Source organism: Ruditapes philippinarum, unplaced genomic scaffold (genome assembly GCF_026571515.1).
Source record: "Ruditapes philippinarum isolate M1 unplaced genomic scaffold, ASM2657151v2 ctg2388_1_1_1_1, whole genome shotgun sequence".
Classification (NCBI taxonomy): domain Eukaryota; kingdom Metazoa; phylum Mollusca; class Bivalvia; order Venerida; family Veneridae; genus Ruditapes; species Ruditapes philippinarum.
This window is the reverse complement of record NW_026853636.1, coordinates 73,904-96,024: the sequence shown is the minus strand read 5'-3', so window position 1 is coordinate 96,024 and position 22,121 is coordinate 73,904. Positions and strand designations below refer to the sequence as shown.

Here is a 22,121-nt window from a genome sequence, read left to right as displayed (position 1 = left end):
ATCATCATTTATCATGATCATTTTTAATCATCATCATTAAACACTACCACCACCACATTCATCATCATCATCATCATCATCATCATCATCATCATCATCATCATCATCATCATCATCATTATTTTACGTCATCATCGCCTACATCATCATGTTGCTATGCAATTATGTAATTCGCTATCAAGATAATATCTTCCGTATAGCCATCAAAGCTATCTCAATTTGTTTAAAGATGTATTTGCTCGATACATCAAAGATCTCTAAATTTGACATAAAGTATTCTTTAAAATTCAGCAAGCATTATAAATACTAAATCGTATTAGCTTTGTCTTAAGCTATGTTGGTACAGACACGGGTCATGTTTGTTCGAAAGGTTAGGGACATATTTCCAATGTTTACGTTTAACTTGATTTTTCATGATCCCGATGTTTTCCTCAAACAATCGGCTTACGTGTGTTTGAACAGTAGGGATAGAGAGGTCTAGATGCTTTTATCAAGCGAATATCTCGGCACTTTTCCATCGATATCTTCCCCCGTGCTCCTATCAGCCCACAACGATTAATATATTATATACATTCGTATGATTTATTAAGTCGCTCTAATGCGTGGATGATGAGCACAGACTTTTTTGTTTTTGTTTCTCGTATGAAGGTTTTGATGTAGTTATGAGAATGTAGCTTGAAAATAACTGTCGTGCAGCGTTCGTCAGAATAATTGAAATAATAAAACGTAACGCCTCGAGGGAAAATCCTGACGTTTGATTAGTTGAACACTGTCGTGCAGACGTTAGTCTCGCTATGAAAACCGGTGACATTGAAATAAGTTAATATTTTTATATTATATAGTTTTCGTCTGCTAACCGTGTGTATATAATTATATCTGTGCTTAAGAAAGCGAGGAAAATAGTCAAGTTTGGGAATATTACGCATTATCAGTAAAGTTTTGCAGTTAATTTGTACGAAAATCTTTGATTGGCCAGGCGAACGAATTCACGTGAAAAGGAAACATGCAGACGATTTAGTTCCTAGCGCGCGTCCAACGAAGCAGAAGATTCTTGTGTCAGTTAATAAAGAACATATTGGATGTATCATTTCCGTCAATGAACTGAGTAAATAAACATGAATAGCGGGATCAGGCTTTTAATTATTTTTCATTTTGTGCAATAAGTTTTTATTGGAAACAAATTCGAAATGGTGAAGAGAGGAATTTTAAATAGTGATTTACCTAATCGGACTACCGTGACGTTGAAATCTTTATTAGCGTTCTGTCGGCTGACTTGCATAATAAATTTGGGTAAGTAAGTGATTATCAGGTTATAAAATCGCTATTTAAGTATGTTAAAGGGCGTGCATATCAGAGTAATGGTCTGTTAATGGAATACTCGAATCACCAGGTAACATTGCGATCCTATCAGACGGTGTATGTACAAATACATTTTTGTATTAAGTGAAAACGGAGGTATATTATAAACATAAAATAAAGGCTTTATAAACCCTAGTGATTCAAAAAGCGTCTGGTTCAAATTATATTTACTTTTTAGAAGCAGGTTAAATGCTATATCAAAACATGGACATGTAAAAATTGCAAAATTAAAACCTTCACATACTTGGTATTGAGTTCATTACAAATCAATGCGTAACTTAAATAAACATATTGACAAGTTTTTTTGCTATTTCTTTATTGATTTGACACGAATGTAATGAAGTGAATAGACCTTTTATCAAAATTAATTGTTTCGCAGTCTTTTTGCCTAATTAACTTCAAAACAGTTATGTTTGTTTAACAGATTTCCTTGCGTTTTAATGCTTAAATTAATTATAAATTATGCATACATCTTAGCTTAATGGAACGCGTTCTATTAATTCGTATATAAAGTTATAACTTCCTTAAATTTATTCGCAGAGAAGAATTCGAAAACTTTGATCATTTCGGACATTTATCTACAATGTAACTTAAGTATACATTTCAAGTAAATCGATCCTGTGACAAGTTTCGTTATATCAGTTCACTGCAGTGCCCTTAAGAAATAATACCCCAAAGCTTTGGCATTGACAAAAGATATAGATCGAGATAAGCATGCTTAAATATCGTTGCAGACGACATATCTATTTCTCAACTTGTCTTAAATAATTGATGACTAAAATGTAGGAGACTCGTGCACACTACCGAACAAAACACCTCCCTCGGCGTTAACTATGTGTTATTTATGTTATAGTGGGGCATTTAAACCTGATACCTAAATGCCCGATGACCTCCGAATTTTTTAAGTGACCTTAAAACAAACGCCGGTTGTTCAGGTGTGCTTGATTAAATAGATCGATTAACCTTTAATGGACTCATCGAACAGGTTAATTTGATTATTTTGTCTATCGCTAAGTTTGTTAAGTGTCTAAAACCTTGTAGATCTTCTGTTAGTTTATATGACACGTCAACTGTTCTATTTATATAGAATGCCAAATAGTACAAACCACAAGTTATTTTAAAGATATTATTTGACACATCCATTATTTATATTCACAGCAGGGAGAAATGACAAAATAGTATTCACCTCAACAAATAAAAATCAAACACCACCGTCCTTACTTGTTTACTCGTCCATTGCCTTTTATTCATATGAAAGAACTCTCCTGCCTATATGTATCACAAACAGGGCACTTTAAAGTTATAAACAATCATTATAAAGAACACTTCAGAAATAATAATAATAATCTACAAAAACTGTTCTCATGCAATGCATTTATTTATTTATGAACTCCACTGACTTCCATATGCTTTAAAACATAAAAATTGAATTTTGTACATAGATGTCATGAACTGGGACACTTAAACAGATAGATTCGCAAAAGATAATTAAGAAGAACCCCAGTCGTATTTTGTGCTATTCTAAGCCCCCGATTTCAGTGAAAAAGCGTTCAAACGCTTTTCGATCTTGGATCATTTTCACAATTAGAATTATTGATTTTGAACTACATCAAATGGAACATAAATCTCGAAAAAATATTTCCAGTCCCGTCATGTGAAAAAAAGGCCCTTTAAATATGTAAATGTTTGGTCATACATTTTAGTGATTTGTCATGTTTTCACTAATTGTCCGGTTTAGGTAAACGCTTCCGTCTGAATTAATATGAAATAAGTCAAATTCAAGATTCTCTTTGAAACTTAGATTTGTAAATAACATAAGCAGTAATTATCTTTTGGTTGGTTGATCTAATTTCAAACACTCAAGGTCTAAAAACATGATAATTATGTGACACGAATGCTGTTTATAATATAATATAATATATTGACTGCATACGGTACATTATAATTTGATTCATTCGATACATTAATAATGAATAAAATGTATCACTTATTTTAATTAGAATCGCCATTTTATTGTCATACCCATAGTAAAAGACTAAATGAGACAATATCCGTTATTCTGCTAGACACTTGTTGAATGCAGCAAAGAGAAGCAATTCCCACTTGAGGTCTCGATATCGGAGAAATGGTGGTAACTAGCGAAACAGTTCAATGAAAATTTAATGATATATTGCACGTTTGGTGGTTTTATGAGTCGCATTTTGTCTGTCGTTTCCTTTTTATGACATTACTCGACAATTGATATAGGATGAATTGTATAGCAACCAATATTGTGGTATTATATCAAAAACAAATAAGATGTCCGTCTCCAGGTAGATGATACAGTCATATGTAACTTGACATTGTTATATGAAATAATAAAAAGCGAATTTAAGATCTATTTATTATCATTTCTAAACTTAAATAAATTATATTATTTTTCTGGGAATGTTCAAGACTTTTAGCCGGAAAAGTCGTCTTGTATGATGTGAGAAGTAATTAAACAAATAATTTATATCAAAAGGCCACATTGCAGCAAGTGAGTCTCACATGTATTCATTCCTTCCCATAGGATATGTAGGTTCCAATCATTTTGGTGGGAGAAAAACTTCGGTTATCGTCTGCTTATTTTTTTTCGTCTGCTACCTATCTGACAGTGGTGAGATGATTAGAGGGGTTACACAATAGCGTCATTAGCACTAATCAATCTGCATTATAAAACAATAAGTCCGTCTGCTTGGATATATATCGTGTCAGGCTAGATAAGAATCGAGAATAATCAATAATTATAGAACAAATTCTTGTTTGTTTTTTACCGCCTGCAAAACCTCTCATAGATAGTAAGAACATATTCTCGCTAATTATTTGGAATTGTTTCCATTGTGAAAGAAATAGAACAGAACATAACATAAATCATTTTTAGATTATGTCACTTATTACGTAATATTATCCCCAATAATTGCAAATTAGCGTAAAGCTCGTGATATACCGCTTGTCAGGGTAGAAATAATAATAATGATGAGGAAGAGAATACGAGCAACTTTAGAAATAATAATACAGAATTATATTTATGTTTAAGAATAATCTTCATCATCTTATTTAATTATCCCAGAATTCTCTCCCGCTTATACATATATACTATGATTGTAGAAGAGGGGCTTAAGTTTATTTATCAGAGCGTTTTTTTAGTATAAATAATGCATTTTTTGTTCAAATTAAAAAACGAATATATTTGATTAATGTATACTTTGAGATTGCTATTAATAATGAGAACTTCAAAGCAACAATACGTTTACTTGACCTTAAGGGGTCGTCTTAATGTCCACGGACATCACCTCGTCTGTCTGTCTGTCCGCTATCAGTAAAATCTATTTTACCCATTGTGAAACGTCATCATATTTACATTTAGAATACAAAATCTCGCGAGATAAAACTAATGTATGTTTTATTTATCTTTTACATCTCGTCTAATCATCATTAGCTATCAAAAAGAGTTTTCTTTCCTCTTACTTTTTTCTCATTTTCATCTGTAGAATAAGACGTGAAAGCCACTTGAAAACCTTATAAAGAAAGAAAAAAGGCGTTACTTTTTTCAAACGTTTAAGAAAAAAGGATAATTGAGCCGCGTCACGACAAAACCAACATAATGGGTTTGCGACCAGCATGGATCCAGACCAGCCTGCGCTACCGCGCAGTCTGATCAGGATCCATGCTGTTCGCTTACCAACTCTATTACAAGTAGAGAAACTGATAGCGAACAGCATGGGTCCTGATCAGACCGCGCGGATGCGCAGGCTGGTCTGGGTCCATGCTGGTCGCAAACCCACTTTGTTGGTTTTGTCGTGACGCGGCTCAATTCTTGTTTGAAACTCCTACGGTGTACAAACTTCATACAATTCACATGTTTTGTTTATTTTACCGTCATAGTTTTGACGTAAATCTTAACATTTTATTTCTAACATTAATTTTTATAACATATAAAAACAACAATATAAAGACAACTGAATTTGCAAAATATCTATGTCGTTGGAACAACATATGGACGACTTTTAGGATTTAGTTTTGTTTGATATGATTAATATGAGTCTTAACGAAAAGTGTTCCGAATGTTTTTTTACATGAACATTCCTATACATGAAAACAATTATTTTATAGATGTACTTATATACCATGTAAACATTTTTAACAGAAACATATCATGTCTTTTAACATTATCTTGAGTATTAATCATTTCATTATTTAAGCATTCATTTTCAACCTTGGTATTGGTAATACATACACACGTAGATCTATATCAATTATTCCGGATATACCTTCAAAAAACATAAAGCTTTAGAGAAATTAAGATATGTAAATATCTAATAATATATTGAGTTCGTAAAATAATTCATGTTAAATTATATGTATTAGTCAGACTTAGTTAAAAGGCAGCCAGGCTTATACATACTTGAGGGTTTTAAATAAAACATAAATCGTTCAAAATCTAAATTTTCTCCTTATTTTTTTTAATTAGAAAAATGTGCAATAAAGGACTTCATTATGTTTACATAGTCAATATGCTTTAGTAGATTTAAATTGTTGTTAAAATTTATTACAAATCTATCGTTATGTAATAAAATGTGTTTATATCATTTTAATACAACCCGTATTCTTTTTGATTATAGGGTAAAACCTGAGCACGTCATCGCTTAACTGTATGGTTGTATTCAAAAATGTTCCTTTCCTAATGACTTTTTGTAGTCAGTTTGCTGTTCTGTTGTATTTCTCTATTTATTTACATTATTTATTTTTCGTTTTTCTTGAGTGTTTATATTTATGGAAGCTTGGTTTATAACGGCGGCTTTGTGTAAATCATCGACAGAGCTAATAGAGTATCTTATGTTGCCGCTGTTTTTTGTTGTGAACTTTTCCGCCCCCCTTCTAACGCCATGAACGAGTCATATTCATTATTCTTGTATCAAGGGAATTTATTCTGCGGGTTATTCAAATATTTATAAATCATGTCTATCAAGTGACTTTTTACAGAAATTTTCTGTACTACACAGACGTCGTTTTATATGCGATCAAAAGGTAAAACGCTAGCGTACTCCCTATCCAGCCCCGCCTCATACATTTGATATTTTTATTCTCGTATCTGTATATCTATAAATACAGATGTTATAATGTTATATTACAATTAGATCTATAGTTAAGGCTAAATGGTGCGTCTCTTTTTCATGAATCAACAAAAAAGGAAATATAAACAACGTATATGTATGATTGTGGATAAATTTACAAACAAGTAACACCACCAACACATTTAAGAAGTCTTAGAATAACCTTTGTATTTGCTTTCTCTTGTTTTGGCGATTCCTATAAATACTATAGTTGTAACAGCAAATCACACAAGTCGAATTTATCTAACACTATACAAAGACAGTTGTAACTTGAAACTATTATATACTATTCTATTAGATATGGGACAGACCAGATGTTTTTTTGGATTGAGAATGTACTGTCTTAAAGTTAATTATACAACTGATTTTATATCAGCTTATATGAGCCAAGCACCGCAAGTTGGTTCCTTTCTACATCTACGCACTTGAATTAACTAATGTGAGGACAGGGGCAACAATTTATTAGAGCAAAACACATTCTGTATTATTGATAACGTCTATTAACTCATACCAAGCAAAGATATTTTGTTAAATGTTCACATCATTAGTGAAATATTATAAGCCGCGGGGCACGTGGAGGCTGTCATGTGATAGCAAAAAAAAAAGTAAAATATGTAACAAAATGTTTAAAACAGAAACATGTTTAAAATTTCAGTTTGTGACATTTATATTCGCTATACACTTGTTTGTTAAAATGTTAAGTGGAAAACGTTAAAATGTAAAAAATAAGAAATTAATCATTTTCCGAAAATGTCACAATGTGTCGGCTTTAAAAGTAAATGACATTTTACTTAAGATATGTATTTTCCGCTCTTTACACACATATTTAAGGAGCTCCACTAAGGTCAAAAAGCCTGTAAACATCAAAATTAAAATTCTTACATAGATCTAGTAAAGCTCTTAAAATGGAAAAAAAATCTCCAAACGATAATAAAGAAATATACTCAGAAGAAAACTGAATTGCGATTCTTAGAACGCTTTGAGTTCAGTGTACATAGTGTCATGTGCTTAAATTTCCTTAAGAAAACAAAGAACAATAGTATATAACTTTATTAAAAGACTTTATTAAGAGCAAATGGGTTGTTTTCATTTGAAAGTGACCCTGTCAGTTGCATGACACTTATATTCCTGTTTATTTTAATGTAATTGCTTTAAAATGAATCTTTTCTCATTTCGTATGCAATATTACCATCCGTGGAATTGTTCTTAATTGCTTTTTAATTGCGTTCAGTGAACAATTAGCATATTGACGTGGATTTCCTCTATATATTTTCCACTAGGTGAAATCCTCTTGGGATTTATGTTTTAATGAAGTACATGTATATACAGACAATAATCAGTTTTCAGAAATAGATTTTTTTTATTTATTAAGCGCTATTTCTCATTTAGATTTTAGTAAATTTTCAAGGCGCACTCAAATTATATGAAAACCATTTCAAAGATCATATATAAACCTGAAAACTCTTCTTTTTCAACAAAGAATGTCCTTTGATCGAGTTAAATGAATGTATATGATATAATATTCAATTTGTTTTATTCTAACGCATTTTATTTATTGACATAAAGCTTTTAATAAAGTTTTCTTGTAAGAAATACGTTGTTCTATTGCGACTCTCAAGAATGCCAATTTAGATATAGGTAACGCACATATTACACGACTTTACACACATGTTTTAGTTTAATTCATTACATGTAACCCCCCCCCCCCTCACCGCTTCTGATGTTCCGATTTTAGGAGGAGACATTTGAAACAAGTTCTCCCATTACTAACGATGTTGGTGTCATTCCGTAGATATGAATGCAAATGAGATATGTTAAAGTAGCAGTGTCATGTGCTACCACACTCGGGTGACAGACCCTTCTCCTGACACAAGCTATTTCTCATTTTAACTACAGTATTCATAGTAAAGAGGTTGCTCCGATTATGCTCCGAATCAAATGGTGACGCTGACTTAAAGGTTGATATAACTTCATTAACAACAGCTTGCGGCATTGGTTTAGGTTTGAAGCAAAGTGTACTAGAATTTGATACTAACTAATATTATATTATCTGATATTGCGGGTGTGCACACACAAACACTTGCCTGTAAGATTGCGACATCGCGGATATTATTGAGGGGTTTATTGAAGATTACTTCGAATCCCTTTGGAAGTTGATGGATGTTTATCTTAAGTAACTGAATTCCTTTTCTATTTGCATATTATTATCAGGGTATTTCGGTGAAATCATGTCTTTATTTCAATTTTTGAAACAGTCAGAAATTGACTCTAAAACCTGAAAAAAATTCTTATGAAAATTTTATGGTATGGTATGGTTCCACCTTGAGTGCCCCAGAATGTCGACTCAAGCTCGGTCGTTCAAGTTTCTACTGTTGAATAAATGATGGCATATATCAAAGGAATTTGCTGTCATCTTATACACGATCACAAAAGTATTCTTTTTGCATTAATCTTATGACGCAACACTATAATGTGTCTGTGATTTTTTTTTTGAAAGCCCGACCTTAATCAGGTTGGTCGAATCGAAATGCTTCCTTATCATATAGTTAAAGGCAAATGTTTTCCTTTCACTTTCATTTTCAAAAGTTTTTTGCGTTTTTTTGTTTTTTTTTATGGGGGGGGGGGTCCTGTTAAAGTTTCCAAAAGGTTACTCATTGGCCATTTTAGAGAACCATCTTTTGCTTCTGCTGTTTTTAGCATTGACAATTGGTAAAAATATAGTGATTTAGTTTTTTTTGTATAAAATGCAAAGTACTAGTACTTCTTTGTTTAAATTTTGCTACATTTTACACTAATTTCACTCTTGCTTCATTTTCCAGATAATAAGCATCTAAAACGCCTTCAAACAATTCTTAAACGTTATATAACTCATGTTTGCCCTATTTAAAGAATGAACTATTTATCAGTTTCCGAGGCATAATGTGCCTTTTAGAAAACAATTGTTTCAATATATGCAAACGAAAACAATATTATAGATTATTTATTTGATGCCTGCATTCTTTCATACAAAAAGTTCACTCGGTGTAAACTTAGAAACTCTGAAGAAAATAAAGAAAACACGGAAGTTGAAATATCTGTACGATTAATGCATAATCTACGTTTCCTTAGATCCATAACCCTTGCTTTTATACGTGCTTTATTTTAGTTTAGGAATTTTTGCTTCTGCTTTCTAAAGCGCTGATCCACGCGCGATACTGATTTGAAGGGTTCGGTAATAAGCTCGGATTGTAAACAGAAACATAAACTCAGCTGGAGGCCAGCGTTCCCTCCGCAGGTTTCATGATTGTATTCATTAGGTACCTCTGTTACGATTTGTACCATACGTTATGTTGGTTTATGTACGTCAGCGCATACTCAGCTTGGTACCAGAGATTAGCCAGGTAACGCTGGGTCGAATCTTTGATAATGAGTAGAAATTCAACTTTGAAAATTTAAACCTCTCATCAGTTCTAATTTATGTGTCTGTCTCGGATGATTGTCTCGAAATATGAAAGTCGTTTGCAGATCCTAGTTTGACACACAAAAACATTGTTATCATGTGCCAAATTTCATTTGGAAGATTTCTAGATAGAAAAAAATTGTTCCCCAGACTTACTTAAAATCTTAATGGCTAATAGCATCTCGTGTTTGTTGAATGTAACATCGCAGACGAGACATTGAAAGACATACTAGGAACGTGTAATAATCTATAATCACAACATTAGACAAATTATTGATATAAGACGTGCAGCATAACAAACCGTTTACTTTTAAATTATTTGGCGCGAAAATGTTACAAATAAGTGAACGCTATAGACGAAGATAAAGTCGTCTGCATAAATACAGATGATGCGCTGCTAGAACGCTTATGTTCAATTACCGAGTTATTTCATGCTCAAATTTATGGCGAAAATATTAATATTTTATTTTCACGCCGCCTGCGTCAGATTTGGAGATAATCTTATTAAGATATCAAAGTGTCGCATTACAATATGATGTTGTAGGGTTTTTATTCATGACTATAATCATAAAATATTGACAGGCGGTAATTAAACCCTTAGAGCGTTTACATATTTTATATATTAATCTTTAATATGTTTGAACTAGGTACGATATGCTATTCCAAATTATTTATTGCGGGAAAGTTTGCCACATTATTTGCAGTAATTGGAAATTGAAAATTAAAGTATTACCTTTGAAACGCATCGATGATATTTACTTTAGGAATGCAGCGATTACTTTAAAACGTTTTGCTGTTTAATGGCAAAATAAAGTAAACCATTTCGTTATATTGCTTTTATTATGTGAATTATTCGAACAGATAGGTTACGTTTAAGGTATAAAGAGGATAATTGGTTATTTGGTTTTGAGGGAAAATAATACATCAAAATTAGATATATATTGTTCTGTAGTGAAATTTTAAACTTGTCTAAGAAGTGAAAAATTTAAAAATTCAAGGGATGTAAAATGCTTTGAATTAGTATTTATCCGCGAGTCATCTATTAACATCATTTCAAAATAACAAAATCCGCCCATTTTTATTAGTCAACAAAAATGATTTTAAAATTATCTTATCTATAACGGAGTGAAAGATTCAAGCAAGCCTTTCATAATACTAAACATATTGTATTTGTACCTGTAACGTAAAAGCTGCCAAACGATGATGCAGACGAACTAACAAATGGTGCAAAATAAAGTAAACCATTTCGTTATATTGCTTTTATTATGTGAATTATTCGAACAGATAGGTTACGTTTAAGGTATAAAGAGGATAATTGGTTATTTGGTTTTGAGGGAAAATAATACATCAAAATTAGATATATATTGTTCTGTAGTGAAATTTTAAACTTGTCTAAGAAGTGAAAAATTTAAAAATTCAAGGGATGTAAAATGCTTTGAATTAGTATTTATCCGCGAGTCATCTATTAACATCATTTCAAAATAACAAAATCCGCCCATTTTTATTAGTCAACAAAAATGATTTTAAAATTATCTTATCTATAACGGAGTGAAAGATTCAAGCAAGCCTTTCATAATACTAAACATATTGTATTTGTACCTGTAACGTAAAAGCTGCCAAACGATGATGCAGACGAACTAACAAATGGTGCACTAACAAAAAAACCAACAACATTTTACCCGAGAAACAACAAATCAGCGGCAAGTGACAGCTTTCCGCTTAGACAAAATGACAGCATCATTTTTCTTTCCAGCATTAAATACATCTTAAGACACTACCACACATAGCCTAAACTTTTGTTACTTTACTTTCTACTTCGAAACAAAAAAATTCATTAGTTGGGGTGTTTTTCGTCGACTTAAGCTTGTTTTTGCTGTAAAGATTTAGTACTGTATCCCAGCTGTTTTGTGTATAAATAATGTCGGGCTTATCAAAGTTCGACAAGGCGGAAAACAAGCGCCGGTAAAATACAGGTTCAAGCTTCCTACTTCGTCATGTATAATAAGAATACTCATATATTATCTGCTGATATGTTTCACATTGTACAACCAACTACCGTTATATGACTTCTCGTTTTATTGCGGCGCCATGTTCATTCTCTACATAAAAACGTCCCTAGTTTTTGTTATTGCTTTTTTCATTTCTGTCTATTTTCTTGTTTCTTTGAAGAATATTTCTGGCATTTATTCTATATATCATGTCCATTGCATAAACCATGTGTATGTTTCTGAGGACGAACATTTTAGGCATTCGGTTTCTATAACGTAGTATCTGTGATACAAGCAAATATTTTCAGTTAATATCGCACATTGTAAATGACATATTTCATGAAAATTTATCTTTCGAAAATCATCCTTATTGACTCAAGCGAGAATGCGCCTATCTTTTTAATGTTGTTTTCGGATTCTTTGAGTAGGTTCATAGTGTTATGCTGGCATACTTAAAAAATAATATCAAAACATTATTTTCGCATGATATTTGTTTTAATTCAGACGTACTTTTGTATAATCTCAACAGATTTATAAGTATTATCTACATCTCTTAACTGTAGTTTGTGGAATACCGGAATGGTTAAGTAATCACTTCACTATCTTTATAGCATCTCTGTGTTTTTTCATCCCCCGGGACCCACACAACATACACCATTAAATTTGAAACAGAATTCTTTCCACTTGATAGAGATGTTAGAGCATGAATGGATTTTAACATTTCATCTAAACATCCTGGGATCCCTCCGCTATATCCTTATTGCAAAAACTCAATATGTAGTATACAAACAAGATTATAATCAGCACAAACTACCGTCCTCTTGCATCAAAGAGCCTCAAAAATCCTCTATACCTTTGATTATCAACACAAATTCCATGGTTCTTAACTTCTGTCCTATGGAGCGCCTAACATGCATCCGTTTCCAGGCTGATCTATCTAACTTAGGTTTTATTTGAATACATACTGTTTTGCCTTTTTTAATTCCGAGATTAAGCTTTCAACAATTGAGTAATTTATTTTAAAAACTTAGGTTAAGTCATTAGGTCGTTTGTGATATTAATTATGAAATTGCTTGCAACAGAAAAATTTAATGATGAAACTTATTTACGTGATTTGACGTTCATGGCTATGGAAATATGCTTCTATATAAGTCTATAAAAGAAAAAAGTGATGAGAGAAAAAATGCCAATTCACAAAATTTAATACAAAAAGAATTTCCATTTCGATTGATATGAAAAATATTTTCAATGCCATTGTAGTTTTTTTTACATAATTTTTGAATTACATTGTATTTATATTTTGATATTTTTTGAATGGGCTGTTCAAAATTCAAAGCTTGGCAAATCTTTATACAAATTCAGCAGGTTAAGGGCTAACCCTTTAATCTAGCTGAATTTAAGTAACTTTTTTTGAATGTTTAAGGCATTTCAATATAACATCAATGTAATTGTGTAGCCAACAGTAAGCCCTATACTTTTAACTAGTGCTATAGTGGCTATGCAAATATAAAGATATATAGTATAATAAATATGATTGTATCTAGAAGAACTTAACAATATTTTTAATTTGTATTTTAAAGTGTGATTTTTTTATTATATTTCAGTGAGCATGTGGCCTCATTGCGCTGTAGCTCAGTGTGCAGAAGTGGACACATTAATAAGCAGCGCCGAGGAATGTTTCCAGCCCTACGGTACTCAGAAACTTTACGTTGACCGCAGTGAACAAAAGTTATTCTCTGGAATAGATATAGAAATACTCCGTGCTTACTGCAGGTAATAAATAATTCGTTAGAAAAATAGTTTTCCCTGATAAAAAAAAATAGTTTGTTGGTAAGTCATTTTGTTTGAAATCTGAATAAATTGCACGGTATTGAACCACTTCATTTTGAACACCTCACAGATTATAAATAATCATCTCGGAGATACACGACACACATTAACATACAATAATAACCAAATCCGAAATATCGCCAAACAGTATGTCATTTGTACTTTCTTATATATAAATTTACTTAATTTTAGTTGACTGTTACACGATATGGTAAAGTAAAGTAGATATGGTATGGTAAAGTAACGCAATCACTATTTTGTATAGCGTATAGTTCAGGTGGAAATACTGTATGTTTTTCCGATGTTTAATGGAAAGTGCCGAAAAGTTGCGATTTAATGAAAAATGCTTGCTTTATTAATCAATTAAATCAGAACTAAAAGTAACTGACATAAAGTTTCTGTTGTATGTTTAACACGAACACATATCAGAAAATTACAACAAAGTAAGCTGTACGAAGACCGTGTCACATACATTGCAATTTATGTGCGTTTATTTTCGTGCAACATACATTCCTATCAATTCTTCAAAGAATTACGCTAATAAATACGAGACCATAAATCATTAAAAAATAACAATAAAGTATGCATTAAATTACATAATGGGACTTTTTTACATATTATTTGTACAAGTTATTTAAAGTAGCCTCAAAGCGGTATGAAAGGAAAAAAACACAAAACGAAATGTAGTCGGATGTCTGCCATTTTAAAGGCTCATGATTTAATTTATTTATTAAGATATTACATTAATTCACTGCACATAGGAGGGGTAATTTGATGTCTTTTTATTGCTCCCATTTATCAAATTATCATGACATTTTCTTATTAGAAAATTATTATTTCTCTTTAAAGATAATAATCTCGAATTAATTTGTTACGCTAACCTAATCTAAATGCATATTTTTCTATCCTGATAGTATTCTATATTCTATGTTTTTGGTGGTTTATTTTTGCTACCGCATGAAAGGTTAAAACATGTAACATTACGAAACTATTCTATAATCCCATGTCATTTTTTTAAAATCACTTAATCTTTTAATGGACTGTCCAAAATCGGGGTATTTCTATCCGAAACAATCTTTCCAAATTCAAAGCTAAGTAAATTATATAAAGAAATTCAGACGGTGAAGCGTCCTTTCAAACTGACTCAACTCCAGTTTCTATATAGAGTCAATATAATATAAAAGGTGTTTTTATAGATTGCTTGCATTTCTGCTGTGTTTTTTTATATTGCTTTACAAATGACAGACTATTAGTACTCTTTATTACGCAGTTTCAATTTTGGAAAATGAAAAGCGTATTGGTGTATTGTAAGAAACAAAATAAGTATAGAAATAATAATAATACTAATAAAATCTGGGTTTTTGTTTTTTTTTGTTTTTTTGTTTTTTTTTTGTTTTTTTTTGTTGTTGTTTTGTTTTTCGAGTAGTTAACATATACATGTAAGTTTACAAAGTTAATTAAAACTAAAATACGTCTTATTTTCATATAGTCTTCCAAAGAAGAAAAAAGTACAATGCCAATAAACACAAAGTAACACCATGAAGGAGTTGTATTTTTTCTGCGTCTAGGGACGATGTAACAAGTACAAGAGGACGAAATTAGAAGGACACAAGGTCCAGCTAGCAGACGACTGCATGTACTGCTAGACATTACAATATATTTTCTTTTCCATTTCAGTTCTTATTTGGAATCAATGCACTGTGTATCTACATTAATATCAAGTTGTCCCCCTTCGTCGAGAAAACAAGTCGAAGATGCTCTAGTCAACTATAGCGGTATACAAAAAGAACTTACCGATTTATGTACAACTTCCGGTTTGTACGAACGTAAGTTATTAGTTTAGTTAAAACATATTTATCTTAGCTCGATTACAGAATAAGTTCTTGCAACGTATACTAGTCACATTCTAATCTGCTTACTGGAACTAACCAGTACTGGTGTTATGTCGTGAGTTATCATGGTTAAACTTTTCTCTATTTATCAAGATTCACTTTATAGCAACAACTATTTTGTATTCCGCCACTCGAAACAAACCAAGAAATTATAGATTTGTTTCTCTGGAAGTATAGATCTGCGTTCAATAATAAAAAAAGTCATATTGATTTATTTAGTTACATTGAATTCTGGTAAATTAAATTAACGAACTCATCCGGTAAAAGTTAATCTCTTTTTTATAAGAAAAATATGGAATTGAACCAAAGATTTTAATACTCATAATGAGTATAAAGTTTTATCACAGAAGTAGAATATGTGCAATAATTAACTTTTTTCATCGTCATTTTATTCAATATAAAACATGAAAATCTGTTTTTTATTTCCAAAATCCATCCTTATATCTATTAACCTCATCATATATTAGTTAATTATTAACATCAAAGGTACTTGAACATCATTTAAGTTCAAAGTGATGATCAAATGTGGTAGTAAATGTACAAAAATCAATTATAGCGTGACTAACGTTTTTTGTTGGGTTTTTCTCTAGATACGTTCAAGGGTCATACCTATATTAAAATAAGTTGGTTGGAGATAAAAATCAAACTTGAACTGAGTTATGATAATACATACTTACCTGCTAAACATATACACAATCACTGCAATCCTTCAAAAGTTGTACTGCGAAAACCAATTGTCTACGGACGGACATGCAAAAAGACGGACGGACGGACGGACGGACCGAGGGACGGGCAACGCCATACCATAATACGTCTCGTAGGTCTTCAGGCGTATAAAGACATTTAAAAATATTGATCATAAAGTTAATGTAATAGTCTCGAATAAAACGAGTTGCAGTCCCTCTTTTGAATTCAAATATTTTAAAATAAAATAAATTTCTTTTTTTTATTATTTTTCAGTTTATGCACAGTATATGACATGTTATTCCAAGCTAGGTGAGAAGTCAGAAAAGTGTTATAGGAGCAAGCTGAATAATACCGTCCCCAATATTTATACCCCACCTACTGAACAGTTTTGTAGGTAAGTCTCGTTTTAAAATATTGACATTTAACCCTTGATCACCATGCTTAATATCTTAAATGGACTTGTCCATCTTCCAATCTGGACAAAACCTATCATAATTTAAAGGGAAACAAAGCAAACTGAATGACAATGCATACCTTTTTACACTAGTCGTATGGCTTAAAAACTGCTGTGAAATGCCTTGGGGTTAAAACTGCTGTAAAAATGTAAATTTTGGATATCTTAGGATAAAAGTGCATTTTGTTCCATATATTTTATACGAAACTTTAGATATCAATTTCATTGATCATTCGCATCGTCTTTGTTCTTTATTAATCATTGTTCGTTACATATTGATTCTCACTCACTCACTCACTCACTCACTCACTCACTCACTCACACACACACACACTCACCAACTCACCAACTCACTCACTCACTCACCAACTCACTCACTCATTCACTCACTTCTTTAGTTTATTTATTTATTTATTTATGTATTTCAGTCAGGTACGAGAAGCAACATTATGTATAGAAAACAATATAAGAGAAGCATGTGGCGAGCAAGCAAAAGAACTCGTGCATTTGCTCGTTAAACCTACAGTTGTTGGCAGTGCTCAGTGTATATATAATATAGTAGACGAGGTATGTACATTAATATTGTTTAGTCAATTCATGAATAATGACGTATCCACAATTTCTTCAAAATGAGATGTAAATGTTACCATTATGTAGCAATTCATATTGATTCGTAATGACAAGTCAGTGTATATATACATGCAATGAATGAATGAATGAATGTATGAATGAATGAATGAATGAATGAATGAATGAATGAATGAATGAATGAATGTTTCCATAAAATCCGCTGACAAAAATCACCGATACCAAGAAATAGAAGTAGCCAAAATCAGATGTCGCTTATTACAGTACGACAAGAAATTCTCAAAACTTATTTTCCTTTATTATTATTATTCCAGAAAACGCCTCAAACTATGAAAACAGTGGATAGCGGGGGCAGGTCAAGTAAGCCTAAGGAACGCGCGACGTCATCTCAATCTCATGATACCCATTCGTCTGCTACAACAAGTTCAACAAATTTCATTTTACTATTTTTTTCAATCTGTGTGTCATATACATGTATAGCTTATTTGTTTAAACCTCAAGGGATATCATGATATCGCCAGTGTCATCTTTATATTTAATTGCATATTTAATTAGCTAAATTTGTCAATTAGTGATGAATTATTCATATTAAAGCTGCAAGATATATTATCTTGAAATTGTCGACGATATAATTTAATAATAAATCTTTTATTAACACCTTTTGTGTACAAAAAAAATCAAACATACATCCTCGCAGATGCAAGTTTTGTAAAGTCTGGTTTGATTAGCCTTTCACCTGCTGATTTTTTGTAATGACTTTGCCCTGCTTTTAATTAAGAACAGTCCATTAAAAACTTAATGGATTTCAATGTAATATATAAATATATACATTGAGCTACCAACAGTATAGAACCCTGCCAGACTGTACAGCTGTGTGCTAATGTGAATAGCTAATCATTTTCAGCAGGTGAAGGGGACAAGAACCAGTCCGTGTTTTGCTCTAATGTAAAGGAAGTAACATATAATTTTTACAAAACATATTTTTTGTATATGCAATAGATACAAATTTGGCGCCACCATATACTATGTACCATATATGTCAAAACGTTTAAGTCATGGAATTTTTCATTTATTAATTAAAAGATTCCAAGTTTACGATTTTTTTAATCTATTCTGTTATATTGCATAAGGACGTTGAATCTTTAACGAAGAAAAACACAAAGATAGTTTGTAACATGTATATGTTTTATTGTTTATCTTTTTCATACCTTTTTGTGTTATTAATGTAAATATTAAATTATTAATATCGGAATGCAATTACTTGACACAATACTTAAAATTTCAACTGTATTTTAAACTTTTATAAAGAATGGAAGATGTGTTCAGCTAGTCAGTGTTGCTTTGTTTTGTAGGATTTTTTTTTCTTCTGTTTTTTTTTCTTCTTGTTGTTTACTCGAATAGCCTGTCGAGATAGGAAGGTTTATTATAATTGTTTCTTTATTTAAGCAGTTTATAAAGAAATAGGAGTCATAAGGTACATCAATGTTGCTTTTGTTCCATAAAAGAGAAGGACGCATGCAAGCTATCCAAGTATTTTGTTAAGGGACGCTCTTTCTTTTTTGCATACTTTACTCATGTAACATCCAATTGGCTATGTATATTCCTAGATAGGTCATTGTTTTCAAATAATAAAATACTTTCGTAGCATTATAATTTACATTTAGTATAAATCTCTGATTCAAGTTAACCTCAACTTTTTAAATAAAAAAAATCTTAAAATTTGAATGATTTCACCAACCAAATATTTACATAAATTATCTTTTCAATTTTGACTTTTAGGAAGGCAGGGGACGCTTATGGAAAAGTTAACTAATTGACCAATGTTGGTTCAGCACTCTGCTTCTTAATTGCAATTTTTGCAGCTTTATAAACATCTAATAGATGTATTTCAAAATTTAACGATATTAAAATTTCCGGTCATTAAAACGAAAAATAGAAAATCATACAGCTTCAAATATTGGCCAACCAGAAAAAAGTTTTGAAAGTTATGAAAGGATGCGGTTGAACAGTATGCGTGATAAATTTTATTACTGAAACCACTAAGTGCTTTGAGAAGCTAGTTTGGAGCCTCTGACATGTTTTAGACTTTATTGCATTTTTAATACAAACGCTGTCTAATTTAGCATCTGCTTTAAAAACTGCAACATCAAAATCTATAATATACATTACCATAATTGAAAATTGCCGGTAATATATGGTGTTATCAATTGCACATGTGTATATAATATGCTTTGATAATGAAGTTTCGCAATTTAGTCTCTAATTAATATTCATAATGTACATGATCAAAGAGAAACGCCATTAATAATCAAAGAATGTCTAGGGGAAATTAATGCATTAATTAATAATATCATGAAATCATTTCCTTGCTAAGGGTTTTTTTTTTTCATTTTTGATTTTATAATTATGCTATTAAACAACAGTGAAAAGTGCATCAGTCGGCCTCGTGTTTTACTGACGTTTGATGTCAAAACTATGAAGAGGTTTAAGGTCATCAATGTGGGTGCTGTATTTATTTGAGCCGTGTCACGACAAAATCAACATAATGCGTTTGCGACCAGCATGGATCCAAACCAGCCTGCGCATCCGCGCAGTCTGATCAGGATTCATGCTGTTCGCTTACAAACCCTATAACAAGTAGAGAAACTGATAGCGAACAGCATGGATCCTGATCAGACTGCGCGGATGCTCAGGCTGGTCTGGATCAATGCTGGCCAATGTTGGTTTTGTCGTGACACGGCTCAATTGTACAATAAGAATGAGCAAATTCAAGATTTAGTGTAATTCTGCTCTCTTACTGCACGTTCTCTTGAAGACTACTTACAAGTGTCGGGATAAATCTGGTTGTAAAACAGTTCTTTAGTTACATCCATTGATGTTTATCTTATCATTATTAAATACTAGTACCAACCCTCCCATCCCCACCCCTATTACCCGAAATTGTATTTGGCAATAGTCGTAAATGACTTTGTGGCTGAGGGGATGCCTTTAATGATTGAGGCGTCTGCAGAACTGCAGCCACAGTGTACCCCTGTGTGACCGTAAGAGGCGACTAGATTGTATTATTTTGATAAGATTTGTCACTAAGTGTTCTTTACACGTAAAAGGTTACATTCTTGGTTATAGTGACACTATTGAGTAGAGGAAACTAATAAGAATTAGCGTGTGTCAGGTGCATCACCTTGAGCACTCTATGATGTCACATTTATTTAAATATTTATTACTTTCTTTGATAAATAGTTAGTGTTGTTCTATTTTCTTGAATTGGTGCCTTTTATTATAAATGTAAATAAAAATGTTTCCCTTAAAAAATGAACTATATAGGTGTTGTGATACATATGATTCACATCACTTACATGTAGAATCATAATTTAGATGCTTGAAAAAAATATTTTAAAAGGTTCATTAACCCTTACCATGCTCAACACATGAATTTAAAATGGACTCGTCCATCTTTCAATATGGACAGAACCATTCTTCATATTAAGGGGAAATTTTCAAAATACAGTCACACCTGTGAATAAAGGTCATTAAACAGAGACCATCAATGACCTTTTCAGAAAAGTGGTCTTTATTTGGACTTTATTCTGTTGTTTTATTAACAAATGAAAGTTGTTCACAGAGTGTGGTCTTTATTTACAGGGTGGTCTTTATTTTGAGGTGGTCACATGTAGAATCAATTACCACGAACAGGTTGAGGGTTTATAAAGAAATATGTTTTTCTGTTTGTTAATACATTCACACTGCTTTTTGTACACTGTCATTAATTTGTTATGCCTTTTTATATATATTGTTACATGACTATTTAATACAAAAAAATAAAATATTTTCAAGTAAATTGTATTTTGTTTTCTGTTTAAATCAAGTTGCTGAATACATGGAGCTTGCTTTAATGTTTCAATGATGGAAAATGTTTTACTAAGATCAGTTTACAATAGTATTTCAGTCATTGCACAATGGTATTTCAGTCATTACACAATGTTATTTCACTCATTACACACTGGTATTTAAGTCATTACACAGTGGTATTTCAGTTATTATACAGTGGTATTTCAGTCATTACACAGTGGTATTTCAGTTATTACACATTGGTATTTCAATCATTACACAGTGGTATTTCAGTCATTACACAGTGGTATTTCAGTCATTACACAGTGGTATTTCAGTCATTACACAGTGGTATTTCAGTCATTACACAATGGTATTTCAGTCATTACACAATGGTATTTCAGTCATTACACAATGGTATTTCAGTCATTACACAATGGTATTTCAGTCATTACACAGTGGTATTTCAGTCATTACACAGTGGTATTTCAGTCATTACACACTGGTATTTCAGTCATTACACAGTGGTATTTCAGTCATTACACAGTGGTATTTCAGTCATTACACAATGGTATTTCAGTCATTAACAGTGGTATTTCAGTCATTACACAATGGTATTTCAGTCAATAACAGTGGTATTTCAGTCATTACACAATGGTATTTCAGTCATTAACAGTGGTATTTCAGTCATTACATACTGGTTGTTATTACACAGTGGAATTCAGTCATTAACAGTGGTATTTCAGTTATTCAACAATGGCATTTCTATGAAACTTGTGTACATGCAAGGGAAACTTCAACATGACTCAAGTTCAGATTTTTTTTTAACTCTTCAACATTTCTTCATACAAGAAGACCATTATTGCCTAGATTGCTCCCCCAAGATTCACTGCTGGCAAAGGACACAATTCTTCAATGCTG

At 31.7% G+C, this 22,121-nt stretch overlaps 1 protein-coding gene across 1 annotated transcript; it reads left to right on the top strand.

The window, feature by feature from the left end:
* The first annotated feature begins 628 nt into the window (after nt 1-628).
* Nucleotides 629-21,210, top strand: LOC132737412 (uncharacterized). Its single transcript, XM_060724697.1, has 6 exons — nt 629-1,290; nt 13,526-13,694; nt 15,429-15,577; nt 16,604-16,724; nt 17,213-17,351; nt 17,687-21,210. Exons 1-6 carry the CDS (start codon nt 1,188-1,190, stop codon nt 17,882-17,884), a joined length of 879 nt encoding a protein of 292 aa, XP_060580680.1. The 5' UTR covers nt 629-1,187; the 3' UTR covers nt 17,885-21,210.
* The last annotated feature ends 911 nt before the right edge of the window (nt 21,211-22,121 follow it).

Excerpts from the sequence above, each read along its gene's own strand:
- LOC132737412 (XM_060724697.1), top strand. The coding sequence starts at position 1,188 with ATGGTGAAGAGAGGAATTTTAAATAGTGATTTACCTAATCGGACTACC. Across the intron at positions 1,291-13,525 it reads GACTTGCATAATAAATTTGG|TGAGCATGTGGCCTCATTGC; the intron begins GTAAGTAAGTGA and ends ATTATATTTCAG. Across the intron at positions 15,578-16,603 it reads AACTTCCGGTTTGTACGAAC|TTTATGCACAGTATATGACA; the intron begins GTAAGTTATTAG and ends ATTATTTTTCAG.